General features: G+C 39.4%; 1 protein-coding gene across 2 annotated transcripts in view; it reads right to left on the reverse strand.

Annotated features, from left to right (window-relative positions):
- pamr1b (peptidase domain containing associated with muscle regeneration 1b) overlaps nucleotides 1–19,815 on the reverse strand; it is a 42,302-nt gene extending 22,487 nt beyond the window's left edge. The window contains exons 1-5 of one of the 2 annotated variants that reach the window (XM_084094767.1): nucleotides 19,388–19,815; nucleotides 10,903–11,079; nucleotides 9,800–9,925; nucleotides 8,047–8,161; nucleotides 3,121–3,338 (exon numbers count right to left, since the gene is read on the reverse strand). In XM_084094767.1, coding sequence (XP_083950893.1) covers nucleotides 3,121–3,338; nucleotides 8,047–8,161; nucleotides 9,800–9,925; nucleotides 10,903–11,079; nucleotides 19,388–19,511 — 760 coding nt within the window. In that variant the 5' untranslated portion in view covers nucleotides 19,512–19,815. Of the gene's footprint in view, nucleotides 1–3,120; nucleotides 3,339–5,359; nucleotides 5,684–5,787; nucleotides 6,159–8,046; nucleotides 8,162–9,799; nucleotides 9,926–10,902; nucleotides 11,080–19,387 lie in introns of those variants that run through there. The other variant, XM_084094768.1, reaches the window with a different exon arrangement.
- Nucleotides 19,816–25,041: the final 5,226 nt, after the last annotated feature.

A 25,041-nucleotide genomic window follows, 5' to 3' on the forward strand; every position in this document is an offset into this window, starting at 1 on the left:
AAAAAGGGTACTTTCCCCCATACTCTCTACGACGCCCATATCTGTGTCCTATTAAAAAAGGACAGAGATGAAACAAATGTCTCTTCGTATCGTCCCCTATACCTTCTTTCAAAGGCCCACTTACAGAAGTCCACGGAGGAGGGTGGTTTAGGCCTGCCTGTCTTTCGGCATTACTACTGGGCCTGTAACGCCAGAGCATGGGTTTTCTGGAATCAGTCCACGGCTGGGGGGTCAGAGGTGTGCGGTCCTGGCCCTAGATGGCCTGAGATTGAGCTTAGTAATGCTGTGTCACTTACTGGTGCCTCCTTGTCAGCCATTTTATTCTCAAAACCTGACATTAAAATTAAATCGCTACAGAATAATTTCTTACTCAGCAACTCGATAAATTTTTTAAAGCAAATCAAGGTAATTCTGAACCTTCCAGAAAAGTCAATTCATGCCCCCATATGTCAGAACCCCTGTTTCAAGCCTGGTATGATGGATGCTGTTTTTATGCAATGGTCAAATAAAGGTATAACTACTATCAGAGATCTCTACATTGATAATTACTTTGCTTCTTTTGCCCAACTCCAGGCTAAATTTAAACTCCCTACTAATCAATTTTTTCGTTATCTACAAATTAGGAATTTTGTCAAGCATACTTCTTCTCTTCTAAACGCGACCCCCATGCAACATGACTTTTTTGATATAATGACCACCCCTCCCACCTCCAAACATTTGGTCTCTCGGTTTGTTAATCTCTTCGTTGTGGCAACCCCATCTCTCCATATTAAAGAGGCGTGGATCAAGGACACTGGCGAAGTTATATCTGATGAGTTATGGGCGATAGGTTTAAACAGGATAAAATCATGCTCTATTAATGCTCGACTTCAGCTTATCCAGTTTAAAGTAGTTCATAGGTTGCACTATTCCAAGACTAGACTGAATACATTTTTTCCTGCTGTTTCCCCAACTTGTGATAAATGCAAATCAGCTGAGGGAACTCTTGGGCATCTTTTCTGGTCCTGCTCTAAGCTCACAAGATTCTGGGTTGACATTTTCAGTCTGTACAGTGCTGTTTATAATAGACAACTAGCTCCTGATTGTCTCTTAGTGATATTGGGCTGCTCCAACGATTCTTTGGCTCTTCCTTCTGCTTTACAACAAGCCCTCATGTTTGGTATGACCATCGCAAAACGGGTTATCCTAAAGGAGTGGAAGCCAGCTTCCCCTCCTTGTTTCAAGTGGTGGCTTAATGATATGGTTTCCTGTTTATACCTTGAAGAAATACGGTTTTCTATGTCTAACTCTCGAGATAAATTCAAGAAGATCTGGGGCTCTTTCATAGATTACATCAGGAAGAAGAGCCCACAAACTGGGACCTAATTTTTTCATTTATATATATATATATATATATATATATATATATATATATATATATATATATATATATATTTATTTATTTATTTATTTATTTATTTTTATCCTTACTGAGACCCTCACTCCCCTCAGGTCCAGGCTTCCTTGACTTAATCTGTGGACGTTTTAGGGCATCTGCTCAGTGAATGGACACGTATATGTATACTTTTTCCTTTTTATATAATGTGCGATTGCTGGCTGTTTTTGTTTGTTTGTTTTTGTTTTGTTTGTATTATGTATGTAAAAAAATCTGCATAAATAAAATAATAAAAAAAAATATATATATATATATGACAAAATATATGGTCATAAAATGTTTAGCTTGCTAAACAAGGGTCGAAAATGTATTTTGATCACAGTAATTCCTCTACCTTTTCCCCTATACACAACAGTAGGCTACCATATTTCACTACTGTATTATGACACACAGCTATAATAAATACTGTAGGCTACTTACATTTAAATGACTGCAATGTAAAATGACAGATAGTTGCTTTCCTAGGACTATTAGGCCATATTAGGTGGCACGTATCTAACACTAAGTGCAATTATTAGATTTATTGTTGTGTTTTATTGACATCTTTCCTAAAGTCATTTAAATATTGAAAATATGCACAATATTTATGATGCAAGTATAACAGTGACACTCCAGCAGTGAAGTGCACTTAAACAATAGATAGAACTCAGTGTCTAACACTGCATACACACACTATTAAATAACTGTATTCAATTCTGTAAAAATAGGGAAAAAAACTCTGCATTCTGTGTGTTATTTCCTACATAAAATTGTCATTTTAGGCCAATAAAGTCAGTAAAGGGGCAGCTGTGGCCTACTGGTTAGGGCTTTGGGCTTGTAACCGAAGGGTTGCCGGTTCGATCCCCGACCAGTAGGAAAAATGTGGGCAGGGGAAGTGGTAGAGCACTGCTCTCCCATGCCCATATCCACAGCTGAAGTGGTCTATCTAAAAAATAAATTGAAAATGTGTTGTTTGTTTGTGAAAATGTTAACTTTTTATATTTCAAATGAAACAATTTGCAAAAGTTAAAACATATATGAACATATATGTAAACATATATCAAATATAATCAAATATAATCAAATATTTGCATATATTCCAAAAATATATTTTGAAAATATATTTCAAATATATTTCTTTTGTGTATGGGTAATTAACATAAGAGAACGCCCCGCAAATTCCCACATAAGGACATGACACTTCAGGGCCGTGTGTGTGCAAGAAAAGTTGGAGGATGTCCAAAAGACGCACAGACGGCAGTGGTCCACCGATCACCAAACGAAAAAAGAACTTCAGTAATTCTGAAATAGAAATTCTACTGCAACAGTTAAATGCCAAACGAGGCACAATATTTGATTTAATCAGCTTAATTGCTGATGTTAATTGCAGTTTTAGTGTTTCTTTGCATACTATGATTAGTTTTTTCAACAAATGATCAGAAATACATTACAGTAAAATACTATCAGGGTAAACGACTGTAGAATTAAATAAAATGCGGTAACCAATTATTTGGAGCAAACTGTCATCACTCAAACGTGTGTAAGAGTGCTCTTGAGTGTGTGTAGATTTTGTTCTTAGCTAAGAACAAATCCAACATAAGAAAACATTCGTGAATGTCAGAATCTTCGTAAAAGTGGGGTTTAAGAACACATTTCTTCGTAAGAACGGTTGGTGAATGAGGCCCATTGTCTTTAATCTGTCTTACCTGAGCTCTCCTGGAAGGTGGCAAAAAACCCATCAAAGTTCTTGTATCCATCTGAGATGAAAAGAATGTGCAGGGAACTGCCAGTGCTTTTGATTGGAGGAGGTAGTTCATTTCCACAATAACGACCAATCACACGCGAGTTCAAGCTGTCTCCATCCCTCACTTCAACATAGTCATACTGACAGCTGTGCTCAAACTCCAAGCTGAGCATCATGAACCTGAGACACAGAGAATAAAGTGTTCAGGTGATTAGGACATGATTCAGATGCCTGGACATGCAGTGATAGTGTGACGATGTACAGGTATAGTAACGTGTTGCAGACTGGAGAAGTCTGCTGCATTCTCTACAACCAAGCTTTCAGAATAACCTGCAAGTTCGGTAACACAGATTTTGTGGGAAGGTTTGCAAATTTTGAAAATTTCCATCAGGTGCAAAAACATATATATCCCTAGCTCCCCTAGTGGGAATTATGGATGCGGATGGTCCTGGGTGTTATAAAAATATAACTGCAAGCAGCCATGACGGGACAAGCCGCTGCGCCACCGCCACCCCATCCCGGTGGCTTTAGGGAACCTGTGCATTTGAAGCAGGTAAATCTAAGGGAATAACAGAAAGCACATGCAAATAAACTATGGCTCAATTAATTTTTGGAGAATTCCCCCCTCAAATAGAATTGTCCCACTAGTTTCCTGACCATTTTATCAACTCTCATAAATATGTTATTTCCCATAAAATATATATTTTCTTAAACAAACATTTAAATGTATGACTTCTTGGTAGAATATAAATGGAGAACATATACAGTATTTAAAAAACACACAAAAAAACAGTTCTTGTCTGTAAATAATCCAAATTCAGGTTTCGAGACAAAAGCTATCTTGTTTTTCTCTAGAATGGAGAGGTAATGTTTTCCTGGCTCTCAAACACTGGAACACTGACATGACTTCTTTCCTCTCAGCAGGCGAGTAATTAACTCCTGCCAAACTCCTTGAATGTGTCAGATTGATCTGATTGTTGCACTCAGTACAACTCCATAAGAACTGTGTTGGAGATCAAAAGTGAGGATATCCCGACAACACCAGCAGAGGACTTTTGGGACAATCCAGGCACAAGATGGTTCTGTCTGGGGAGGCAGAGTCCAAAATCCTGTGGATGAACCACTAATATATGATTTAACAAGTGGACTAATATTAACATTTGCGGTGCGGGTCCGGAATCAATAGGCACAGGCAGACTGTGTGTCCAATAGCCAAGACCAGTTCGACTAGTTTGGAATTCGCCAGTAGCGGCTCCTGGCCATACATTTAGGTAGGGCAGATTCTGGGTCTTAGCACTAGTTTATAATAAACATTTTGTAAGCTTTATATTCTAATCGCTGAACACATCAGACACACTTTTGGCAGAATTCTAATGTCCTTGCGTTATTCATCCTGAGGGTGGCGCTCTAATGATGATTGAAGCCCTCTGCCCCTTCTGTTCATTGTCTTGTGTTAACGTTACATAGATTTGTGTATTGCTTGTGTTTTCTCTTTGTGTTTTTTAAGTCTATATCATTCATTCAGTCTGCATCACGCATCTTCCATTGGCTTCTCCACAAAAGCAACCCATGACTTTCGTCTCCACTCAGCTTTTCTTCAGATCCATCTTCTCGAGAAGGCGATCTATCTGCATGTTTATTTTTTATTTTCTTATTCTCCGGATTCATCATGTTCAGCGACCCACATCAAGTGGATTATTACTCTTCAGGGTGAACGCGATGCAATTCTGTATGTTTGTGGTTTCTTGTCCTCGCTTTATTATGAGTGAAGACACACATGATAAGTGTGATAAGTGCTTGGGTGTTCAACACACTCAGGCCACTCTTACTAGTGTAGGCTATCACACTCTCTGAGGATTTCAGGATGAAAGGGCTTTGTTCTTGGCTTCAGTTCTCCCCGGTCACTCCAGCACTGCAGCTGTCGAGACACCACATGGGTTAGGACTTTGGGGATCCGATGTTGGAACATGAAGCTATGATAAGCAAGCCTACAGATTTATCTCGCTCTCTTCCAATCTCTCCTGGCTGCCTCTAACTTCACCACTGTAACTGTTGGATATCTGATGTTAATTGTATCCAAAGTTAGTTGGAAATGTAGTAAAACATGGGACCAACAGCAATCCTTTGCTCTCTTTTATTTTATTATGTTCAAGATGCTTAAATGTCTTAACTTGAGTAGTTCACATTCCATGTAACTTTACCTTCAGAGTATGAGAGTCAGACCACAGCTTGGGTGTTTATGGCACTGTAATTATGACAGGTGGTGCTCCTGTTGCTTGTGTTAGACCAGACCATGGGTCGGATATCCCCTGCTGTTGTGTCATTTCAGGGCTCCGCTCCAGATGGTCAGGCTCCAGTAGAGCCACAGATATGGGTCTCGAGGGCCAGAGTTGCCAAGCCCGGTTTAGAACATTGGAGATTTACAGGCTTTATCCGGGAGCTCCTCCTGTATGGATTTTGCTTCCAATGTAGTCAAAGTTGCTCAAGTTGTTGAAAAACCACACTGCAGTTCTTCTCCTCCAAACCTTTGTGTCACAGAAGAGTGAAAGATTGCACAAGTTTTGCTAATTGTTTGTTTGTTTTGGTGGTTGTAGCAAAGGTTTTGTGTCTACCAAGCAAAGAATGTTACCTTGGGTAAGAGATGCTATTTCGAAGGTCTATGAGGTGCTTGTCGAGTTCCTCTAAGGCAGGGGTGCCCAATCCTGCTCCTGCCGATCGACTGTCCTGCACAGTTCATCTCCAACCCTAATCAAACACACCTGCCTTTACTTTTCAAGTGATCCTAAAGACCTTAATTGGTTGCTTCAGGTGTGTTTGATTAGGGTTGGAGATGAACTGTGCAGGACAGTCGATCGGCAGGAGCAGGATTGGGCACCCCTGCTCTAAGGCTTTGGCTCGAGTGTCTTCAGAAGATATTTTGTATGTAACTTTGGTTCCATGAATAAGGAACGATAAGTTGTGTAGCTTGCCATACTCCTCTGAGTGGAGACTTACAAGAAACTGCAACACATCATATTTCGGGTGATATATGCTCAAAGAGAAATGAGTGGATCAGGATAAGACTTTCATATTGTAAAACATAAAATGGTTAGGGTTGGGTTTAAATATGGGAGAGGGATAAGCGGCTCAAAAATATCTATATACTGGTGTGTTGTATTTAAAGGTATTGACAGTTTTTGTAATTTTTTTCACTTTTACAGCTGTAAATACATCTAACTGTTTATGTTTTCGATGCTGTAAATAAGTTCATATTGTACATTTCTACATCTGTCTAAACTTACAAATATGTACGTTTTAGTAAATTCTTTGTTCATTTGCATTATACACAGATGCTGGTTTGGTTCAGTAAGAGCTATAGGCTCCCAGTGCAGGCAGAATCCGAGATGGGATAATCATTAGGATTGTAAACTGTCATTTGCATAAGGTTTCCTGGCAGTGAAGTCTTGTCTGTGCATGTCAGAGGCTGCTATGTTCCATAAATCTGTCAAAGACAATTCATTTATGGCATAATATTTTGAACTTAAAGAAAGTTTTTAAGAAAAAGAAACCTCATTCAAAAATTATTCATAAAAAATGAGTGCAAACAAGCTACTGTTACCTTGTGTTTTGTGTTTAATTTAAAAAAACAGCGATAACATTTTAATTTAAAGTTATGTAGTTACAGGTTACTACATGACTTATTATAGTAATAACAGTAAATTATGCACAATTACAAGTAACTAACCTTGTAGTTAATTAATATTACTTAGTACTTATCTGAGTAAGTACAATGTAACTACATCACCATAAAAAAAAGTGTAACCAAAACAGCTCTCTCAGTGTTTCTCTATATTTAACTCACTAGAAAGATAGGAGTAAGATCGAGTAAATTGTTTCCCCATGTTTTTGGTATGTGTGTGTGTGTACCTACTTACCTAAAACCTAAAACTGTAAGTTGTGGACAAAATGTCCCAACAAGTATTCTATGATGGGTAGGTTTAGGGTTAACATATATATAGCCCTCTGGTCCTCTTCACATGTCAGTAAAAAATGACAGTTTTTAAAAAAAAAAATTTCCAATGAAATGAATCTACTATATTTTAGTTCGATAAAGTTTTTTATTTCATATTTTGTATTTTTGGGGGATTTTATGGTACTAAATTATATGTTCGGTGTATTTATAATCCATTTATTCACTTTTTGAGCATAGACCTGAAAATTTAATTTCCAACTTAAACTGTCGTAAATCTTGAATTCTTTAGAGCACAGACTTAAGTTTGATCTCTTTTCAAAGATGACACTTGCCAAATTATTTCTGAAGTGAAAAAAGTTTTAAAACATGAACGTAAAAAAAGTTACAGAATGTTACGTTTATTGTTATGAAAAAAAAAACAAAATTATATGAAATATATATTTTCAAAAACATGGTTTTACTCTAAAACTGTGAGAAAATCAAAGCCATAAATCTAAACAAGTTGTGTTCAAAATTTGAGCCTAATATTATATATATTATATATATATAAGCTTTAAGTAAGATTTTATTTGGCCGCAGTACCAAAAGTTTCCACTAAAATTCGTCTCCCATTAATTTCCTATGTGGTCATTTTTGACCGTGAAGAGTACAAGTGTGACTATTTTTTTCAGGACCATTTAACCTGTTTGAATCATGCCTATGATTTTTATTTTATTTATTTTTTTCACACAGCAAGTGGCAAAACCTCTACCAAGTTTCGTACCGTTCCGATGAAGAAAAAAACTACAAAAACAAAACAAAATGTAAAATCTTTCATTCAAAAATGACCGAAGAGCACCAGAGGGATAGTTTGTACATAAAAATCATTATGTCTATGGAAAGTCCCATAAAACATGGAAACCCAGCGTGTGTGCATTATATTAGTTCTCATCTCACCTCAGATCAATGGTATAAGGCCGGTCCACTTTTAGCGTCCACTCGCAGCGGGCATTGTTTGGGTAACTCTCCAGCACCAGGTGACCCTGCCTCTTATGAATCATCCCTCCACATGCTCAAAAAGGAGACATAGTCAGTCAAACTGATGTCCACATTAAATGCAAAATACCCAACTTTGTGAACTTCCAGGTACAAAAACATTACACGTTTAAAACTCTGCTCTGATTGGTCAGCTGCCCCCAGTCTGTTGTGATTGGTCTACCACTTAGAGTGTGCGTCGGAAACATAACACCCCTTACCAGCGAGTATCCGGAGGCATTGTAAACACTACTGTAACTAAGCTAACTATGACGTCAGTTTTGCCGTATCAGTTTGAGCCTGAGTCCGATAACGACAAGCTGATCGACTCGAACCATCTTCACAACCACGACTTGCACAGTACAGTGCTAATTTATTATTTTCTACCTCTCTTACATTTCAGAAGTGATGCTATAACCGTGTCATTTCTCTACATCACTGTAAAAACTGTATGTTGATCAACACAGTGACCTGCATCGAATTGCAGGGTTCAGAAAGCAGCTCAGTAGTTAGAAAAGTGATGAGAACACAACAAAAGGTTGTAGTGCCGAAGAATAGTGTAATAATGTTTTGCCCTGACAGTGAAAAACAAAACAAAACAGCATTTACCTGACATAGTGATAAACTCTTCCCAGACATATACTGTAACTACCTTTGTTTGATGGCGAGCCAGAGTAGCCAGCAGATGACATTATGTAAATGTGGTGAATAATGTGAGTAACGTTACAGAAATAATGGCAGGACTACAAACAAGGTGTTTTCTGTTGGAGAGATTGACTCCCTTTGGAGGGGACGTTTATCAAGTTTTGTCAAATCAATGTGTTGCTCCTGTCGGCATTGCTCGACGCTTGTTTTTCACCAACTGAACATGTTCAGTCTTTGTTCATTGGGTTGAGGAATGTCTGAGAAGTGACACACTAATCTGGTGATTGGCAGCATTGGTCGGCTTCTGTCGGTGCGTGTGAATTAGCCTTAAAGCTGCTCCATATGGAAGATCTGTATGTTCAGATAACAACTGCTGAAAACAGAAACGCAGGCTCATCCGGGTCACTGAAGTTAGCAGCGCTATGCACTTGCTAGGAATGTTTTTTCTTTTGGTGTTTTGCATTTGGTGAGCTAATAAAATATAAAAACAGTTATTTAATTATGCCTTCCAGTATCGTGGACTCGCTCTCTCTTGTTTTATACAAATGCAGCGGCGGCCATTTTGTGACTATTGTTTTGTACACTAGTTTGATCTTGCAGCACTGCAACTGCTCTCTCCGCGGAAGCTTTGAGTTTAAAGACCTAATAAAATATCTCAACTCAGATCAATATTTCGTGTCTAATTGTTTACTTACGTGGCAAGTATCCGTGTAATAATCGGGATAATGTACATCTAGGCGGTTGTTATCTCAGAATAAACCCCCTTCAGGCTGATGCAAGACCTGATCCTGATCACCCTGCGATATCAACAGGCTGGATGTACATTATCCCTTACTTATCTGGGTAAGCTGGTTGATTATTGATACAGGAAAAACTGCATTAAAATACAAGCATTTCACAAGTCATCTTTAAACAAGCAAGCAAAGACTGAATATTTCACAGTCATGATCCAGAGAAAGAAATTCCCTGATGACTTTTAAATCTGTCATTACTCTGAATGCATGAACACTGCAGATTGTAAGGAACTTACTTAAACAGTCCCCACCGGACCATCCTGGGCGACACTCTGCACAGTACTGCCCTTTTATAAAGAAATCGTCCCTTGGGCCCCATGTGCCGTTGTTACAGCGCTTGCAGTTCTCAAATATGCTGCAGCCTGAAGGGGAAAAAGCAAAAGCCCTAAATTTAGAAAGAGGAATTGAAGATTGGGATTTAGTTCTAATGAACTAGCAAAGAAGATGCAAAGAGCTTGCGTGTTTTCTATGACACAAAGATGCCACCACCGTTCGTCATTTGGGAGATGGCCAGTAATATTACCAGAACATACAGAATGTGTTCTACATGTGGTGTGACCTTTAATACACTCCATGGTGGAATTGCAGGGTTAGAGTACTGACGTTATATCTAGTCTTATTAGGCTGTAATGAACTGGAATTATTCTTCAAATCAGCATTATCTGCAATATTGCAAAGTTTTTTATTGAACTCGCCATACTAAATTATGAGATTTTCTTGTATGAATGATACACGCACTGCGTTCTTACATTTTGGCAAAGACATTTCAGAATACAGCAAAATCTGACACTTTGAGACAGGAGTGCCTATGATACCTACTGATACAGTCTGGGTACGTTCTGAGACAGAGCCTGAATCCACATTTCTGACTGTAAACAGCAATTCAGGAATTTTTTTTAGATTACAAACATCTGGCTGTTCGCATGTACAGACATTTTTTTAAGACCATACCATTTAATTTTCCTGTTGCTGTAAAATCCTTTATAGACATCACACAGTCAAGAATGTGACAAACATTATTGCTCAGGAAAAAAAAAATCCTTTAACCATTAAATCCAAATGGAAGGAATGCACTGACTCTTTTCTTTGTTTACAATGTTCCAGAGAAAAATGTTAGCAAAATCAACAAATCATAAACCAGGATGGACTGAAGGACATACAGTATATGACATTTATATTTCTACCAGGTGTTTGATTGCTTTTGAGCTGCAGAATTATTAAAAATATAGGATCAACTGAAGCGATTAAGAGTGAAAAACCATGAACAAACCAAGACATGCATGACAAGAAGAGAAAATTGAGAAATATCTGCAAACGTGTTTGTGTGTTATCTGCTCACCAGGATGTATGATGCAGGGATCACATTCATTTACAGCATTACGGCAGCATGGCACTGCGTAACCTACGGGATACCCCTGAAGAGGGCATTTACAGTGGATGACGTCATATTCACAGCATCCCCTGCACATCACGCTCCACTCGGGCCCTGGACAGTAGCTGTACAGGAACCTGTAATCTAACAAGCAACACACAATATCAAAGGCAGTACATACTGATGACACACATTATAATCAAAATTAAAATACCCTTTTAACTTTACAATAAAGTTGTAATTGTTAATGGTAATTGTTGCATTAGTTAACAAGAAGTCTAAGAAGGAACAAGATCAGTATACAGCATTAATTAATCTTTGTTAAAGTTAACTTTCTGTGACATTCTGTGTGCTTAGTTTTGTTTTCATGGACTTTTAGTTTGCATTCGTTAGTCGCCTGTTTCCTATGTTTCCATTGTTCCTAGATTCCCGCTAATCGTTAGTTGTCATGGACACATTAATCATCACAGCTGTTTGTCATAGTCTCATCATCACTGTGTATTTAAGTTCCTCTTCTTGCTCACTTCAGTGTCTGGTATTTTTTGTGTGTAGACACACTGTTACGTTACCTTCTCGCGTTTGGATTACCTGAGTTTGTTTTATTAAAGTACGTTTTGTTTGTAGAAACCTGTTTGGACCTTTTTCATCATCTTGAAGGATTTCTGATTTCTGATTCCTGATTTCATCATGAGGGAGTGGAGGGAGGGAGGAGACCCAGAGCAGAGTCATTAGGATGAAGACCCATGGCAGAACAGACGGAGAGAGGAGTCAGGAGCCCAACCGACTGAAGTGGAGGTGGGAGAGGTGGAGACCCCGGCAGAGCCAAGGAGACAAAGACCCAGGATGACACCGCTGGACTGGAGGGCCAAAGCAGAACCCCTGGTTCATGGGATCTGGGTGAAGTCAGTGGGGGTGAGGACAATAGTGGAGCTGGAGGCAAGGAGGCAGAGCTGGGCAGAACCAGATGAGGAGTGCTTGATGGGACCAGCGAAGGCAGGGCCAAGGAGCTTGAAGGAGAGGAGTCAGAGGAGGGGGGAGCGGGAGACTGGGCAGAACCGGCAGCGACGAAGGAGACTTAGGGCTAAGCAGAACCAGAAGCAACAAAAGAGACTTGGGGCTGGGCAAATCCAGCGGCAACAAAGGAGTTAGGAGTTTGACCAATGGAGGAGGTAAGGCTTGGGAACAGGAGGTTACCAGGGAATCCAATAGTCCAACCGTGGGGAAATCAAGGAGGATTGATGGGAAACCTCTCGGTGCCATCTGGCTCCACTGAAAGTCCTATAGGGATGAACATGGGTGCCAGTTCTCGCACCTGATGAGACATGCCAACAGGCTTTGGCTCTGGGTCTGCGGTGGGCTCTGGCTTTGGGTCCTTGGCAGGCACAGGGACTGGCTCTTAACTCGCAGTGGGCGTGAGGAGGTGTGGAGAAGGACTAGCGAGGAGTTCAGAGGCGATTGGTGTAACTAGAATGATAATCGACGATGACAGGATGGTGGACGTGGGCTGGGCAGGTTGTAGCTGAGCACATAGCTCAGCCTCAGCACATAGTCCATGTATTGTTCCAATGTGCATGTGGTAGCTCCCACTGGCAGCTTTTGGAATAGGTGGTCATCGAGCACATTTTTAGAGATGTGAACAGATTTGTACAGTTTGCACATCACTGAAAACACTAAAAGCACTCATATGTTATCAATAAGTGGAAATTGGTTATTTTTGCATTTTTCCAAGCAAGGGTTCATGACACTTTAAGGTGCTATCGCTCCAGGATAGCAGGTGGCTGACTCAAAGAACTCCTTCTCGTAGTCTTTCAATGGATGGCCATATTGTGCAAGGGAGAGGAGAATGTCTTTGCGGGAGTGAATGTACAATCCTGCTGGGTTCATTCTGGTTGGGTATGGCCTTCTGTCAGGGTTTACACAGGAATGAGAGAGAGCAGGAATACTGCAGCAATAGTAAGTTTATTAAACCAACAGCAGGATTAACACATGGCAGGTTAGTAATGACTTTGATGACAGACCATGGAGTGAACAAACTGAGTGAAAGCTTTAATATTATCTGTCAGGCAGAGAGTGACACACACACACACACACACACACACACACACACACACACACACACACACACACACACACACACACACACACACACACACACACACACACACACACACACACACCCAGCAGATGAGAAGCACAGAGGAGATTACCAGGAAGAGACAAGGAGATGACTTGAAGTTGATACTGAAGACAAAACATTATCAATCTCACAAGGCACAGATCCAGTTAAGTGAGTCTGTTACTCTCAACAAGGCGGTGTGTGTGTGCTGGGTTTTTATAGCATGGTGATTGGAGTGCTGATGAGGGACAGGTGTGCGTGATCGGTTGCCAGGGAGGATCATGGGAAATATAATCTGTGTCAGAAATCAGCTGTTGATTTTTGTGAATTTTTTGTGAATATAAAATCACACTTACTGATGACTTCTACAGACATGTATGCTATCCGCCTTGAAGATTAGGAAAATGTTTGCCTTGAATGTTTTATATGTCATTTCTAAAAATCAATTTATCATGGAAGAAATGAATGGAATTTTTCCTTCCTCACTGAACGTTTTTTCAAGAGACGACCAACGTGGAACAAATTAAGGACTTTGTATGTACAATTTCGGCGTTTGTCTGTGGAAAACTGGCTGCAATGATGGCTTGGCAGTCTTCCCATTATGTATTAAAGATTTGGCTCAGAAAATGTTGACATGTTTGTATGGTTTTAATAAATGTTTTGCAGTTTTTGCTTTACAATAAAAAGTCCAGTGTTTCCCCTCAATATGCCCTTTTATTTTAAATAATGTTAGTATAGAGCCAACATGTCATGTCTAGTTTTGAGTTTTGTTTCATGTTTCATGTCCTTTACTTAGAAGTTTTCCCATTGTCATGTTCCTGGTTTTACCATGTACTCCCCTTGTCATGTGTCCTATGTTGTCATTGGGTAATTGTCTTAATTAAGCCCTCATGTTTGCCCTGTTACTTGGTCGTTTATTGAAGTAACTATGTGCCAGGTCTTTGTCCATTGCCAAGTTAAGTTTTTGTTCCAGTTTATGGTTTTTTTCACGTATTGGATTTTGTACATAGTCTATGTGTCATGTTCTTGGATTTTGGATTTTCACTGTAAATAAACTGCACTTGGGTTCGCTACGTCATTGTCCTCGTCAGCTATGTTACACTACAAACATTATTAACACATCAAGTAATATAGAAATGTCACACTTTACAATAAGTTTCACAAATATACATAATAAATGTAAATTAAAGGTAAATCAGGTTAGTAAGGAGCCCAAAGATAGATAAATAAATAAATGTAAAAATAGGAAAGTAAAGACAAAAATGTATTTGATAAAAATGAGGGAGGTGGTTCTTGCGTAGCTCCAGTGCATCATTGATTGAGAGGTCAAGTATAGAAGTGTTAATCGTCAGATCTTACTTAGCGATAAAGATCAGAGTTTGCTACGGGTTGAGTCAGATAAACTGGAGAGTTCCTAATTTTCACCAATTCACATTGTCAAATTATTTTGACGTGTCCGCATCCAGCTACTTATGTGATCCTTCCTCACAGCATCGTCATCAATCCCCGAACCATCGACGTCGTCAGATTCTAGGTTGATGACGCCTAGACGCCCAGTGGACGGTAGCAAAGGTTCTAGTCTAATGCCTGTTTATTTTATTAATCACTGAGAAAATCTTGACTCCCATAAGTATTGTGAGCCTCAGTTTATAGTAAACCAATTACACCAAAGGTCAATACAGTCTCATGGGCTCATGATACTTTTGGGAAACGCGACCCTGGATTGTTCTGTTCTTTGTAGAAGCCGTTGGTTGGTAAACGTAACCCAAATAACTTTCAGTTATTGCAGAGACAAGATTTTCTCTGTGATTATAAAATAAACAGGCATTCCAGTAGAAACCAGCCGTCCACTGGGTGTCATCAACCTAAAATCTGACGACGTTCTTGATGGTTCCAGGCTTGATGATGATGCTGTGAGGAAGGATCACATAAAATGCTGGATTCAGCTTTGTGTTTGTTTTTCTGGAAAACTGTGGTTGCTACAAAATAATTGTACATAATAATGAGAATCGATAAAAATAACTATCCAGTTGATCTGGCTCATCCTGTAGCAAACCTCATTAAGTAAAAGAATAGATAAATCAATCTGGAGATAAATACATATACATAGCAATAAATAAATGTTACCCTCTATGGTGTATCATCATTTATAAATGACGCAGAGAAAATTGCATAAAAAAAAAGAATAATAATATTCAACCAAAATAAGTTTTATTATCATATTACATCACATGCTTGACATTTTTGGCAACAAGAAGTGAAGGAGACATTAGCACATGTTAGGTTACATGCTGTCAAGGCTCCATTTGAGTTCATATTAGACAAGGAAATACATATAAATTCAATAATAATAAAAAAATCATTGTACATCCAAATGGTAAAGTTTTTGGTCATTTTTACTGCACGCTTCCGCCACCTCGCACTGGGCCACATTAGACCCCATGCTTGGGACAGCCCTGGAAGCAGATAGTGATGGCAGAGAGGAAGAACATACGTCATAGATTGTTGTTGAAGACAACATTATCCTATGCCAGTTTGGAAAATATCATACTACAACCAGAGGTCAGGAAAGATACCACTGCCCATTGGCCTCGTACACTGACAAGCAAATGCTCCGAAAATGATGACTAAACAGGTCGAAATCGAGTTACATGTGGAAAGTGTGGGCTACACTGAAAAAGATACAGAAATAAATACAGAAAAAAAATACAGAAAATAATAATTGAAAGAAAAATGTGATACAAAAATATATTCAGGATTCATTTTAATTAATTTAATTTATTCCTTTATTTATTTTCCTATTTTTACATTTATTTATTTATTTGTTTATTGTTTGTTTTTAATTTCTGCAGATTTGGTCCTCCATATTTTATTTCTCAGGGCAGGTGAGATTGAACAGAATAAAGCCTCTAACTTCCCCAGCTCCACCTGCCTAGATCTGCTCGGGGATTCATCTATGTTGATCATGCAGCATCATCATCATCATATCTTGCATGCTGACTGCAGCGTGTCTGTGTATCTATTATCAACCGCATCAGCAGTGTAGCAGATCTAGTCCGCAAAGACCAAATACATTAAAATTGCCATATTCATTAACATGCTAAAAAAATCTTAACTATTTAAAGTGTGTTAAACTACATTCTTTTGGGCCTTAAGCCCATTGCCCACATTCATCATCAGCTGCTCTTTCTTTGCACATCATATAAAGTAAATAGTTTGGATAGGGTTGGACTTGTTCATTCTGAGTTGTAGAGTTGGACTTGTTCATATTTTTTTCATACATTCAGAGAGTGGGACCCTCATTGAATCTGATCTTTGATATACTGTACAGGTGAGTGACAATCTTATGTACAAAGTCTTTTGCCACCTGTCTTAGTTGGTGTGTTACCAAATATTAATGGCGGCCCTCCCTAATGTGGAGGCCAACTGGAGGGCCACAGTCCTGCAGAGTTCAGCTCTACCCCTCATTAAACTGACCTGATCCAGCTAATCAAGTCCTTCAGGCTTATTCGAAAACTACTACCTACTAGGGTTGGAAGTAAACTCTGCAGGGCTGTGTCCCTCCAGGAACTGAGCTTGAAACCCCTGCCAACTCTGCCGATTGCTACAGTAGTGCCGACCCTTTCTGTCCCAGTTGGTTTTCATTCGTAGCAGAATGTCTGACGTGCAAAAGCTGCCACTTCTGTCAGTGGAAAATATAGATGCCAACAACTCAGAAGCACACGTTAGTTCTGCAAAGCACGAAGCATCATCAAAAGGTGTTTGTAAGGTAAATTAAATGGCAACACTTTACAAGAAGACTAAATGTCCTTGTTGTTTACCATATTTTAGATAACTTTATAGTATTTACAGTTTTTGCTTTATATCAGGATCTTTCTTTATATCGACCCTGCTCCTGGAGGGCCGCCATGCTGCAGAGTTCAGCTCCAAGCCTAATAAAACACAATTATAATCAGTTAATCGAGGCATTCTGGATTATGTGGATGGTAATGTTGGAGCAGGGTTGCAACCGAATTTTTGCAGAAAGATTTGGGACAGAGAGAAACCTCCAGGCTGGCCACTCCTGCGTTATACTGTATGATGTCAGGTTGTGTGTGCAGTTGTGAGCTTTGTCTCTTGTACACACTGTGGTATTTTTCCATGGTAACAGCTGTTTGTTGTGTTATGGTTGATTCATTCTCCCCTTGAGAACCAGTAAATTGAAGCCTTTAGTGAAGAGGCTGAGTGTTGCTTTGAGACAACTTTGCCAGATTTGCTTTGGTATTTCCAGGGGAATGTCTCAGGAATTAATTGGAATTCTTTTGGAGAAAATAATGAAATTAACAGTTGCTGTTTAGTCTTTAAATGTAGTTTCTTGAGTGTTGAAATGATTTCCAATCATTTCTTTACCAATAAATCAAGTTCTGTGTCCCTCAAGCTGGATGAAAACATTCCTCAGCTGACTATAGTCTTTCACAACCCCTAACTCCCCCAAACAACGTTCTGAACAACAACATTTTTGTGGGTTTACATGACAAACTGTAACACCCACACAGACAAGAGGAAAAACAACAACAAAACGTCCAGGATTAGTTTAGCCTGCAAGGTTGAATAAATGCAAAATACACTTTTATACACATTAGACATGGAAGAGAGAAAATATTCCAGCGCTGTGATCTAATCGCCCGATGACCTCATGTTTGTGTGTGTTTGCATACTGCAGAAAAACAGGGAACAGTAGTGTGGGAGGTGTCTGTAACTGTTTCAGTGTGTTAGCAAGAAGACCACAGGAGTTTCAGAGCTTAGGATGTACAGTTTATCTCATAGAGAGAATTACATGTAATGATCTTATTATAGTTATACATTTCAAAGCATTGATATATTGAATTGTAATGCCGACAGTCTAGCCGAAGTAGGTTCTTGTCCAATTTCTAGTTAAGATTCAAAGCTATAAAGTTACAAAACTACATTTAGGCATACCTTCAAAATAATAGGTTCAGTTCCCTCACTGCAAAAAACATTTTCTTCATTACTCCATATTTCCTTGATAAAAAAAAAAATATATAACTGCATTGTTTTTGGCAGTTCTGGGGTAGTACTTGGAGAGAACTAGCAACTTTCTGAATACGACCCAGAAGTTGCCCAAGGTTTTCCTAAAGCACTGGTTCTCAACCCTGTTCTTGAAGTATTTTGAATGTCTAATTTTTGTCATTGGATCTTTACCAATGACCTGATGACCTGAATCAGGTGTGTTTGATTAGGGAAACATAGAAATTGTGCAATGCTGGGGCTCAAGGAACAGGGCTGAGAAACCCTTTCCTTAAGATCTATGCCCTGATCTACATAATTCAAGGAATTAGAGATAATGTGCGCAAACAAACTGCGCTTTTAGCAAGCGTAATAATTCAAAGTGAATTATCCCTGATTGAGTTTAATACAGTGTGACTGCAGCATCTATTGCTATCAATGTTTCTTGACATGTTAGTGTTCAGATTTTAGCAGTTGGATATTCCACAGGCCTGAACGTATTAGCAGCCATGGAACAAAAAACTCTCACTCCGAATAACCACCGCTAAGCTCTATATACTTTCACCCACGCATAGAGGAAACCACAGTGCAATTTGAATGTCTTTGTTGCCTAACTAGCCTCTGCTGGGAAATGTTTTGTGCAAATCTAGCACTCTATAAATTTCCCAGTGTATTCTTGAGGTACAGTAAGGCATAACCTTTAATTGAACTACTTGTTTTCAAAATGTGAGTTGAGGATGTGAATGTGAAGAGTTCCATTGAATTATTTATTTATTTATTTATTTTGCCTGATCTGTTCCAAAGGGTGATGAGCATAGGAATACAAAGGCAATGATCTGTGTCTTCATCTGAGCCAGAAACAGTCTCAGCATAAAGAGCATCTTGGGGTCTGTAAAATCAATCCAGGAAAATCCCTTGAATGGGAATAGTGAAGTTCATGGCCTCAGCTTACACAGATTTTCATTGGATTACTAGATTTGAAGCCACATACAGAGCAACACCATTACATTCTGTCTATTCTGTCTAAAGGTTTCATTAATATGAGTAGACAAATCACTTTTAAACATGTGCCTTTTGCCCACTTTGGAATTTGACAATAAGTTTTTCAAATTTCACATTACATTAAATCAGATGGGAGATTTTTTTTAAAGCATCACAAAAGAGAATATAATTCATTAAGGTAATGCAAAACAACAAATAACTGTAACATTTAACAGGGTTTCTATACCTCACACAAATAGAGAGGAACAGTTCATGACCTTGACTCTCAGACAACAAAAGAGTGTGACTCTCCGTGACTCTTTAAAAAGAAAATTAAATTAGACTTACCATATGGCCAGGCCGTCCCCTGGGCCAACAGGAGGAAGATGATGAGTAGGGTGAAGCCGGGCAGAGAGAGAAGATTGTGACGGCTCCGCTGGCTGCGGCCCTGCAGCGGTACAGATAAACACATGCTGCCGTCTGAAGCTCTGTTTACTCTTTGAGCTCAGCTGCTTTGACATCACCTCTACTCTGTACTTCCCTCCCTCTTGACTCACATTTTCCCACTCTCTCTCTCTCTCTCTCTCTCTCTCTCTCTCTCTCTCTCTCTCTCTCTCTCTCTCTCTCTCTCACTCTCTCTCGCCCTGCATACTCCCCTCAGTTTCTCTCGGTCCCAAACCTCTTGCATTCTTTTCACATTCACCACATCTTCTTTGTCTCTTTAAATCTGCTATACTCAAAAGTGAAAGTTCCTATCTCTGTGTCTCTCTTTCTGTGATTTTTCCTTCTCTGTTTCTCTCCCCTCCCTTGGTTTCAGGTTTCAGAGTCCAGCTTTGTAAGAGTCTCCACTAATCATCAGCTCTGCTGTTAGAACACACTCACTGTTACAGAATAAAAGTACACACACCCACACACACAGACAGACTTTGGGTTTTCATAATCAGTTAGTATGATTTATAAACTGTTTTCCTCATAAAATAAGGAAACAACATTTTTGTAACGTAACATGTCCCCTGAACCACACACACACACACACACATACAGACACATATATTTCTATTATATTCTATGCTACAAAAAAAATTAATTAGGAATGTTTAAGAAAAAGAAAGAAAAAGAAACAATTCTTGGTTTAAACAGGAATCGAACAATTTGTAGTCTGTTTTGTGCATAAAACAAGAAAAATAAATTTGCCAATGAGTTCTAATTTTGTAATTAAAGGTGCATTGCGCAAGTCTCTGAGTTTTTGCAGAACTATGCCCCCTCTGGCGACAAGCGAAACTGCAACCAGAGGTGTGCACGCTCATGGACCACACGCACACGCACGCTCGCACGAGCACGAGCTGTTCATAACCAAAGGAGCATCAGCCGCACAAATCTTTTGTTTACAGTCATAATGTCTTCAGAGGTAATAAAGTTATAAATCTGCAAGTCATTTTAAATATGTGAAAGGAAAGGCATTTGAGTAAATTACACACTTATGTGTGAGGGGAAAACGGGGGTAGTAGAAAACTTCGGTTTTTGTTTCCATCTATCTCCATGTTGAACTGTTCTATGTGTTTACTGTATCCACTTATGATTGTATTATTATGGAAACACGTTCATGAACAATATAAGTTATTACTTTGTTATTACTTTGTAAAAGCTCAAAATAATAATCATACCATACACAGTTGGTCAACAAAGTACACTCAAATGTCTCAAGGTAATATTCATAGATTATTACATCATTTGTTGTCATAGATTTGCCGTATCAGACATTAGAGACTGGGCTATATCTTACCGTTTTATCAAGAAAAAAGCCAACTGAGGATCCCGTTTGAGCCCTAGAGCAGACCGGAGATTCCAACGAACAGTATTTATATCGTTTTTACCTTTTGTACACAGCCACGTCCAAGTGATCTGAGGGCGCGGGCGCGGGCGCTTCCTAGTGTGTGCAGCAGACCGGAGATCTCTCCATTTGTTGAAAGCCTTCCCGATGTTGACTCTCGTCTTATTCCGACGCCTGTGGTACTAGACAAAAGTTTTCTTTTCTTTGTCTTATGTGGAGTTTGCGTTGGGGTTTGGAATGAACTACAAGCCGGTCTCTTTGAATCCATCTTCTACTTTTGTCGAAAGTTGACTAAAGTTTTGTCGCTCGAGTTGTCTTCGCTGATACGGAGAATGGCGGCGAATACACAAACCTGCCAGACATTACCAGGTGAGCGTGAACGCGCATGACGTCACGCCCAGTCTCAAATTCCGTCCCGAATCCCTCTTATTTATTTTACTGTACCGGATTATAGAGGCAATCGCATTGATCAGAGAAGGGCTCATTCAGCCCATCAGGCAATTGTTTAAGCATGTATGGGTTAGAAAAACGGGTATTTTTAACATGAAATGTTGCGCAATGCACCTTTAAGTAAATGTATCTTGTTTTAAGGATGTTAAGATATTTAAGATAAAAAATAAAACAAAAATAACTGATTAAGGAAATATATATTTTGCATTGCATTTTATTTTATTCTGTTCTATTCTAGTCTAGTCTAGTCTACTCTACTCTATTGTATTCTAGGCATTGTATTTAGGCTCACACTCACAAAGCCTGATTGCAAAAATATTATTCAGTGCACTCCGCAAGATAAATAGTGCATGTTTGAGGGTGTTGCATCTAAGTTAAAGTGCTGCTTTGAAGTTTAAGTAAAGCCAAAGTAGATATACAAATAATTTTATATTATTGTAGCTCTAGAGCGTTCTCTGTACGGTCCGTACAGTTGTGGCAGTGAGCAAATACATGTTGCAGGAAAACTCAAACTTTAATGAACTCAGGAATATACACAGAGGAGACATACACTTACCTCATTTATCAAAAATGAGAACCGACAAAGGACTAAACAGAACAGGGGGTATGAATACACAAGTAAACAAAGGAACCAAACGAGAAACAGGTAAATGTAATCAGAAAGTAAACTTAGGCACAATGAAGTCTAAAATGAAAGGGTTACATTAAACCAAGACACATGGACAAAAAACAATGAAACAAGACAGAATCCTAACAGTTCTCCTCCCTCCCATAAGGCATCGAATCTAACAGTACAATGATGGAGGGAGGGGATTTCGGAGGAGGATGAGGGGCAGGCGTGGGACACGAAACAGGAGGAGTTAGTCAATGGGAACACCATAGCAGCACTGACGGAGGCCAAGGCGGAGCCCTGATAGGTCTCTTGACTGGAGCCTGGGGCCAACCAACGGAGATGGAGCAAACGACAGTGGAGACCCTGCAAATGCGTGAGGACGACTGCCCATCGTGAAGTCACAGGCCGGAAGGTAACACCACCGGGTTGGGCGACTGAGGCGAAGATAGTTGCCTGGCAGAGCGGGGTGAGACTGGAAGGAAAGGAGGAACCTGGTGGAGCTGAAGGTGTGAAGGGCTGAGGCGCAGCAGGAGGCTGGGATATCCGCTGGGGAACTAGGATTAAGAGTGACTAAGGTGGGGCTGGAGGGTCGAGGGAGCCCAGGGGAGCCCGAGTAATGTCGAACCACGACAGAACTGAGGGAGTGCAGAATGAAGGTGACTTGCTCTGGCCAAAGAGGTGCCTTCCAGCTCTAGCTCCTGGACGGATGCGTTGGCAGGTTTTGGCTCCATTGTGGGAGGCAGCTCTCGCACTTGGTACATGCCAGGAGTTGGCTTGGGCTCAATATCTGTGGCGGGCTCAGGCGTTGAGGTCAGGTCTGGCGCGCTGGAATGAGGAGTCCTGTCTGGAGAAGGCAGAGAGATTACTTCTATCAAAGGAACATGTGCTGTGGAGTTGGAGATGTTGTTACTGTCCTCAACAACTATTGTGAGGGAGGATTGCAAGGTGTAGTCAGTGAACTCTGTGAAAGGACAGTGATCCTCCCACAACAGCACCAAGGATATCCCTCTCCAGAAGAGATGGTTGAGTGTTTCATCATCCCAGCATGCCCCGTTGTAGAGCTCTAGGAAGCCCTCCATATATTCCTCCAGCATCCAGCCATTTTGGAGAAAACAGTCCTTCTCCGTTTCGGTTTTGGCAAACACTATAGATTTTACCTCATTTTTATAGATTTTACCACATTCTTTCTTGTGGTACCCAGTGACACACCTGAATGAAAGGCTCATTATGCAGCTCATTATGCGGGTCATTGTCTTCTCAGGTGTGAATCAGAGCATTATTCATGATCATTCACGCCCCCACGCATATTGCCTTTCCAAACAAAAAGTGTCTTACAAAATCTAAATCATTGTATTGTTTTATGTGAATGATTAGGCAGGATGATTTTCAGATAATTTTGAAGCAACAACTCAAGGCGACAACATCCATTAGTCAAAAGTCTTGTGGACACATATTTAGTATGTGTTTTGTGGCCTTATTTCAGAAGCTTTCATTTTTAGTTTTTACAATAACCATTTGTACATTTGTACGTTTGTACATACATGTTGTTCACATATTATGGTAGCCCTGTTTGTGCTAAATAGAGTGTAATGACACCCTTGCCATTAATATGTTTATAAGCAACTGAAAAAAGCACAAATGTCAGGGCATGTCAAAACATCTCAAGGACCCCAAAAACACCTTAGACCCCAGAGGGTTAACTCGCAATATGGTAGAATATGTCCCGCCTTCTAAATAAAAGAGCCAATCACTGATTTGTAAAGTCCTTGCATCACTGCAGCTGCGTTAGAAGCTTCGGTTCCCATAGAAACCTGAGACACATGCTTAGGACTTCACATGTGCATTGGCTGGTTTAGCCTGAAAAATAAGCCCTTTTAACGCCATTCGAGCATAAGAAACAACATTTATGGTATAGTTCATGTCAGATTTTGTTGCTGATTTGAAATGTGCTATTTAATTGTGAGTCCGGCAAGCAGCTTTTGAGATTTCAGGGATCCCCTATTGAAATACATAGGACTTGGTCTTGGATGCTCGAAATAGCTGCCCGGAGGTGTTACAAATTTTGGACAGTTGTTCTGTCACAAACACTGTGGTAGTAAGCAAACCCGGACTTAACATTAGGCAAAGGTAGGTGACCGCCTTGGGCCCCAAAAGCCAAGGGTCAGATTAAAAAAGGATAGAGACAAAGGTAATGCACCATGGTACAACAGTGCTACACATGCTATCAAGAGATAAAATCATAATCTAGAGCATAAATGGAAACAAACTCATTTAGAGGTCTTAGAATCACATGGAAAGACAGCACTTCCTATTATAAAAAAGGCTCTAAAAGCAGCCAGGGCCGAGCATCTCTGTAAACTAATAGAAAATAATTTTATTTAGTACAGTGGCTAGTTTAAAAAATAAACAGACATCACCTGAACAAAATATTACATCACAGTTTAGTAGTGATGACTTTATGAATTTCTTCACTAAGAAAATCGAAAGCATCAGAAATACAATTGTAAATGTACAACCTTTGACAGCGTTTTATGGTTCAGCCTTAATTATCGCCCCTCAAGAACAATTGTAGTGCTTTACAACTATAACACAGAAACCATGCTCGTTAAAATTACAAATGGCTTACTTCTAGCTTCTGAACAAGGCTGTATTTCAGTACTAGTTTTACTTGATCTTAGAGCTGTGTTCGACATTATAAATCATAAAATACTCTTAGATCGACTACACAATTACACTGGTATTCAGGGACAGGCATTAAGGTGGTTTAGATATCTATCAGATCGTACCTATCAGACCGTTACCATTTTGTCTATTTAAACAGGAAAAAAAATCTAAGATAACGTCAGTAAATTATGGAGTGCTGCAAGGATCTGTGTTAGGCCCTCTGTTATTCTCAATATACAATCTGCCACTTGGTAATATTATAAGAAAACATGGAATTAGTTTCCAATATTATGCCAATGATACTCAATTATATATTTCATCACAACCAGTTGAAATCTCTAAGTTATCCAAGTTGACAGAGTGTGTTAAAGATATAAAATATTGGATGACCTGTAATTTTCTTCTATTAAATTCAGATAAGACTGAGGTATTACTTATTGGACC

The sequence above is a fragment of the Abramis brama genome, assembly GCF_963993115.1.
Source record: "Abramis brama genome assembly, chromosome: 20".
Lineage (NCBI taxonomy): Eukaryota > Metazoa > Chordata > Actinopteri > Cypriniformes > Leuciscidae > Abramis > Abramis brama.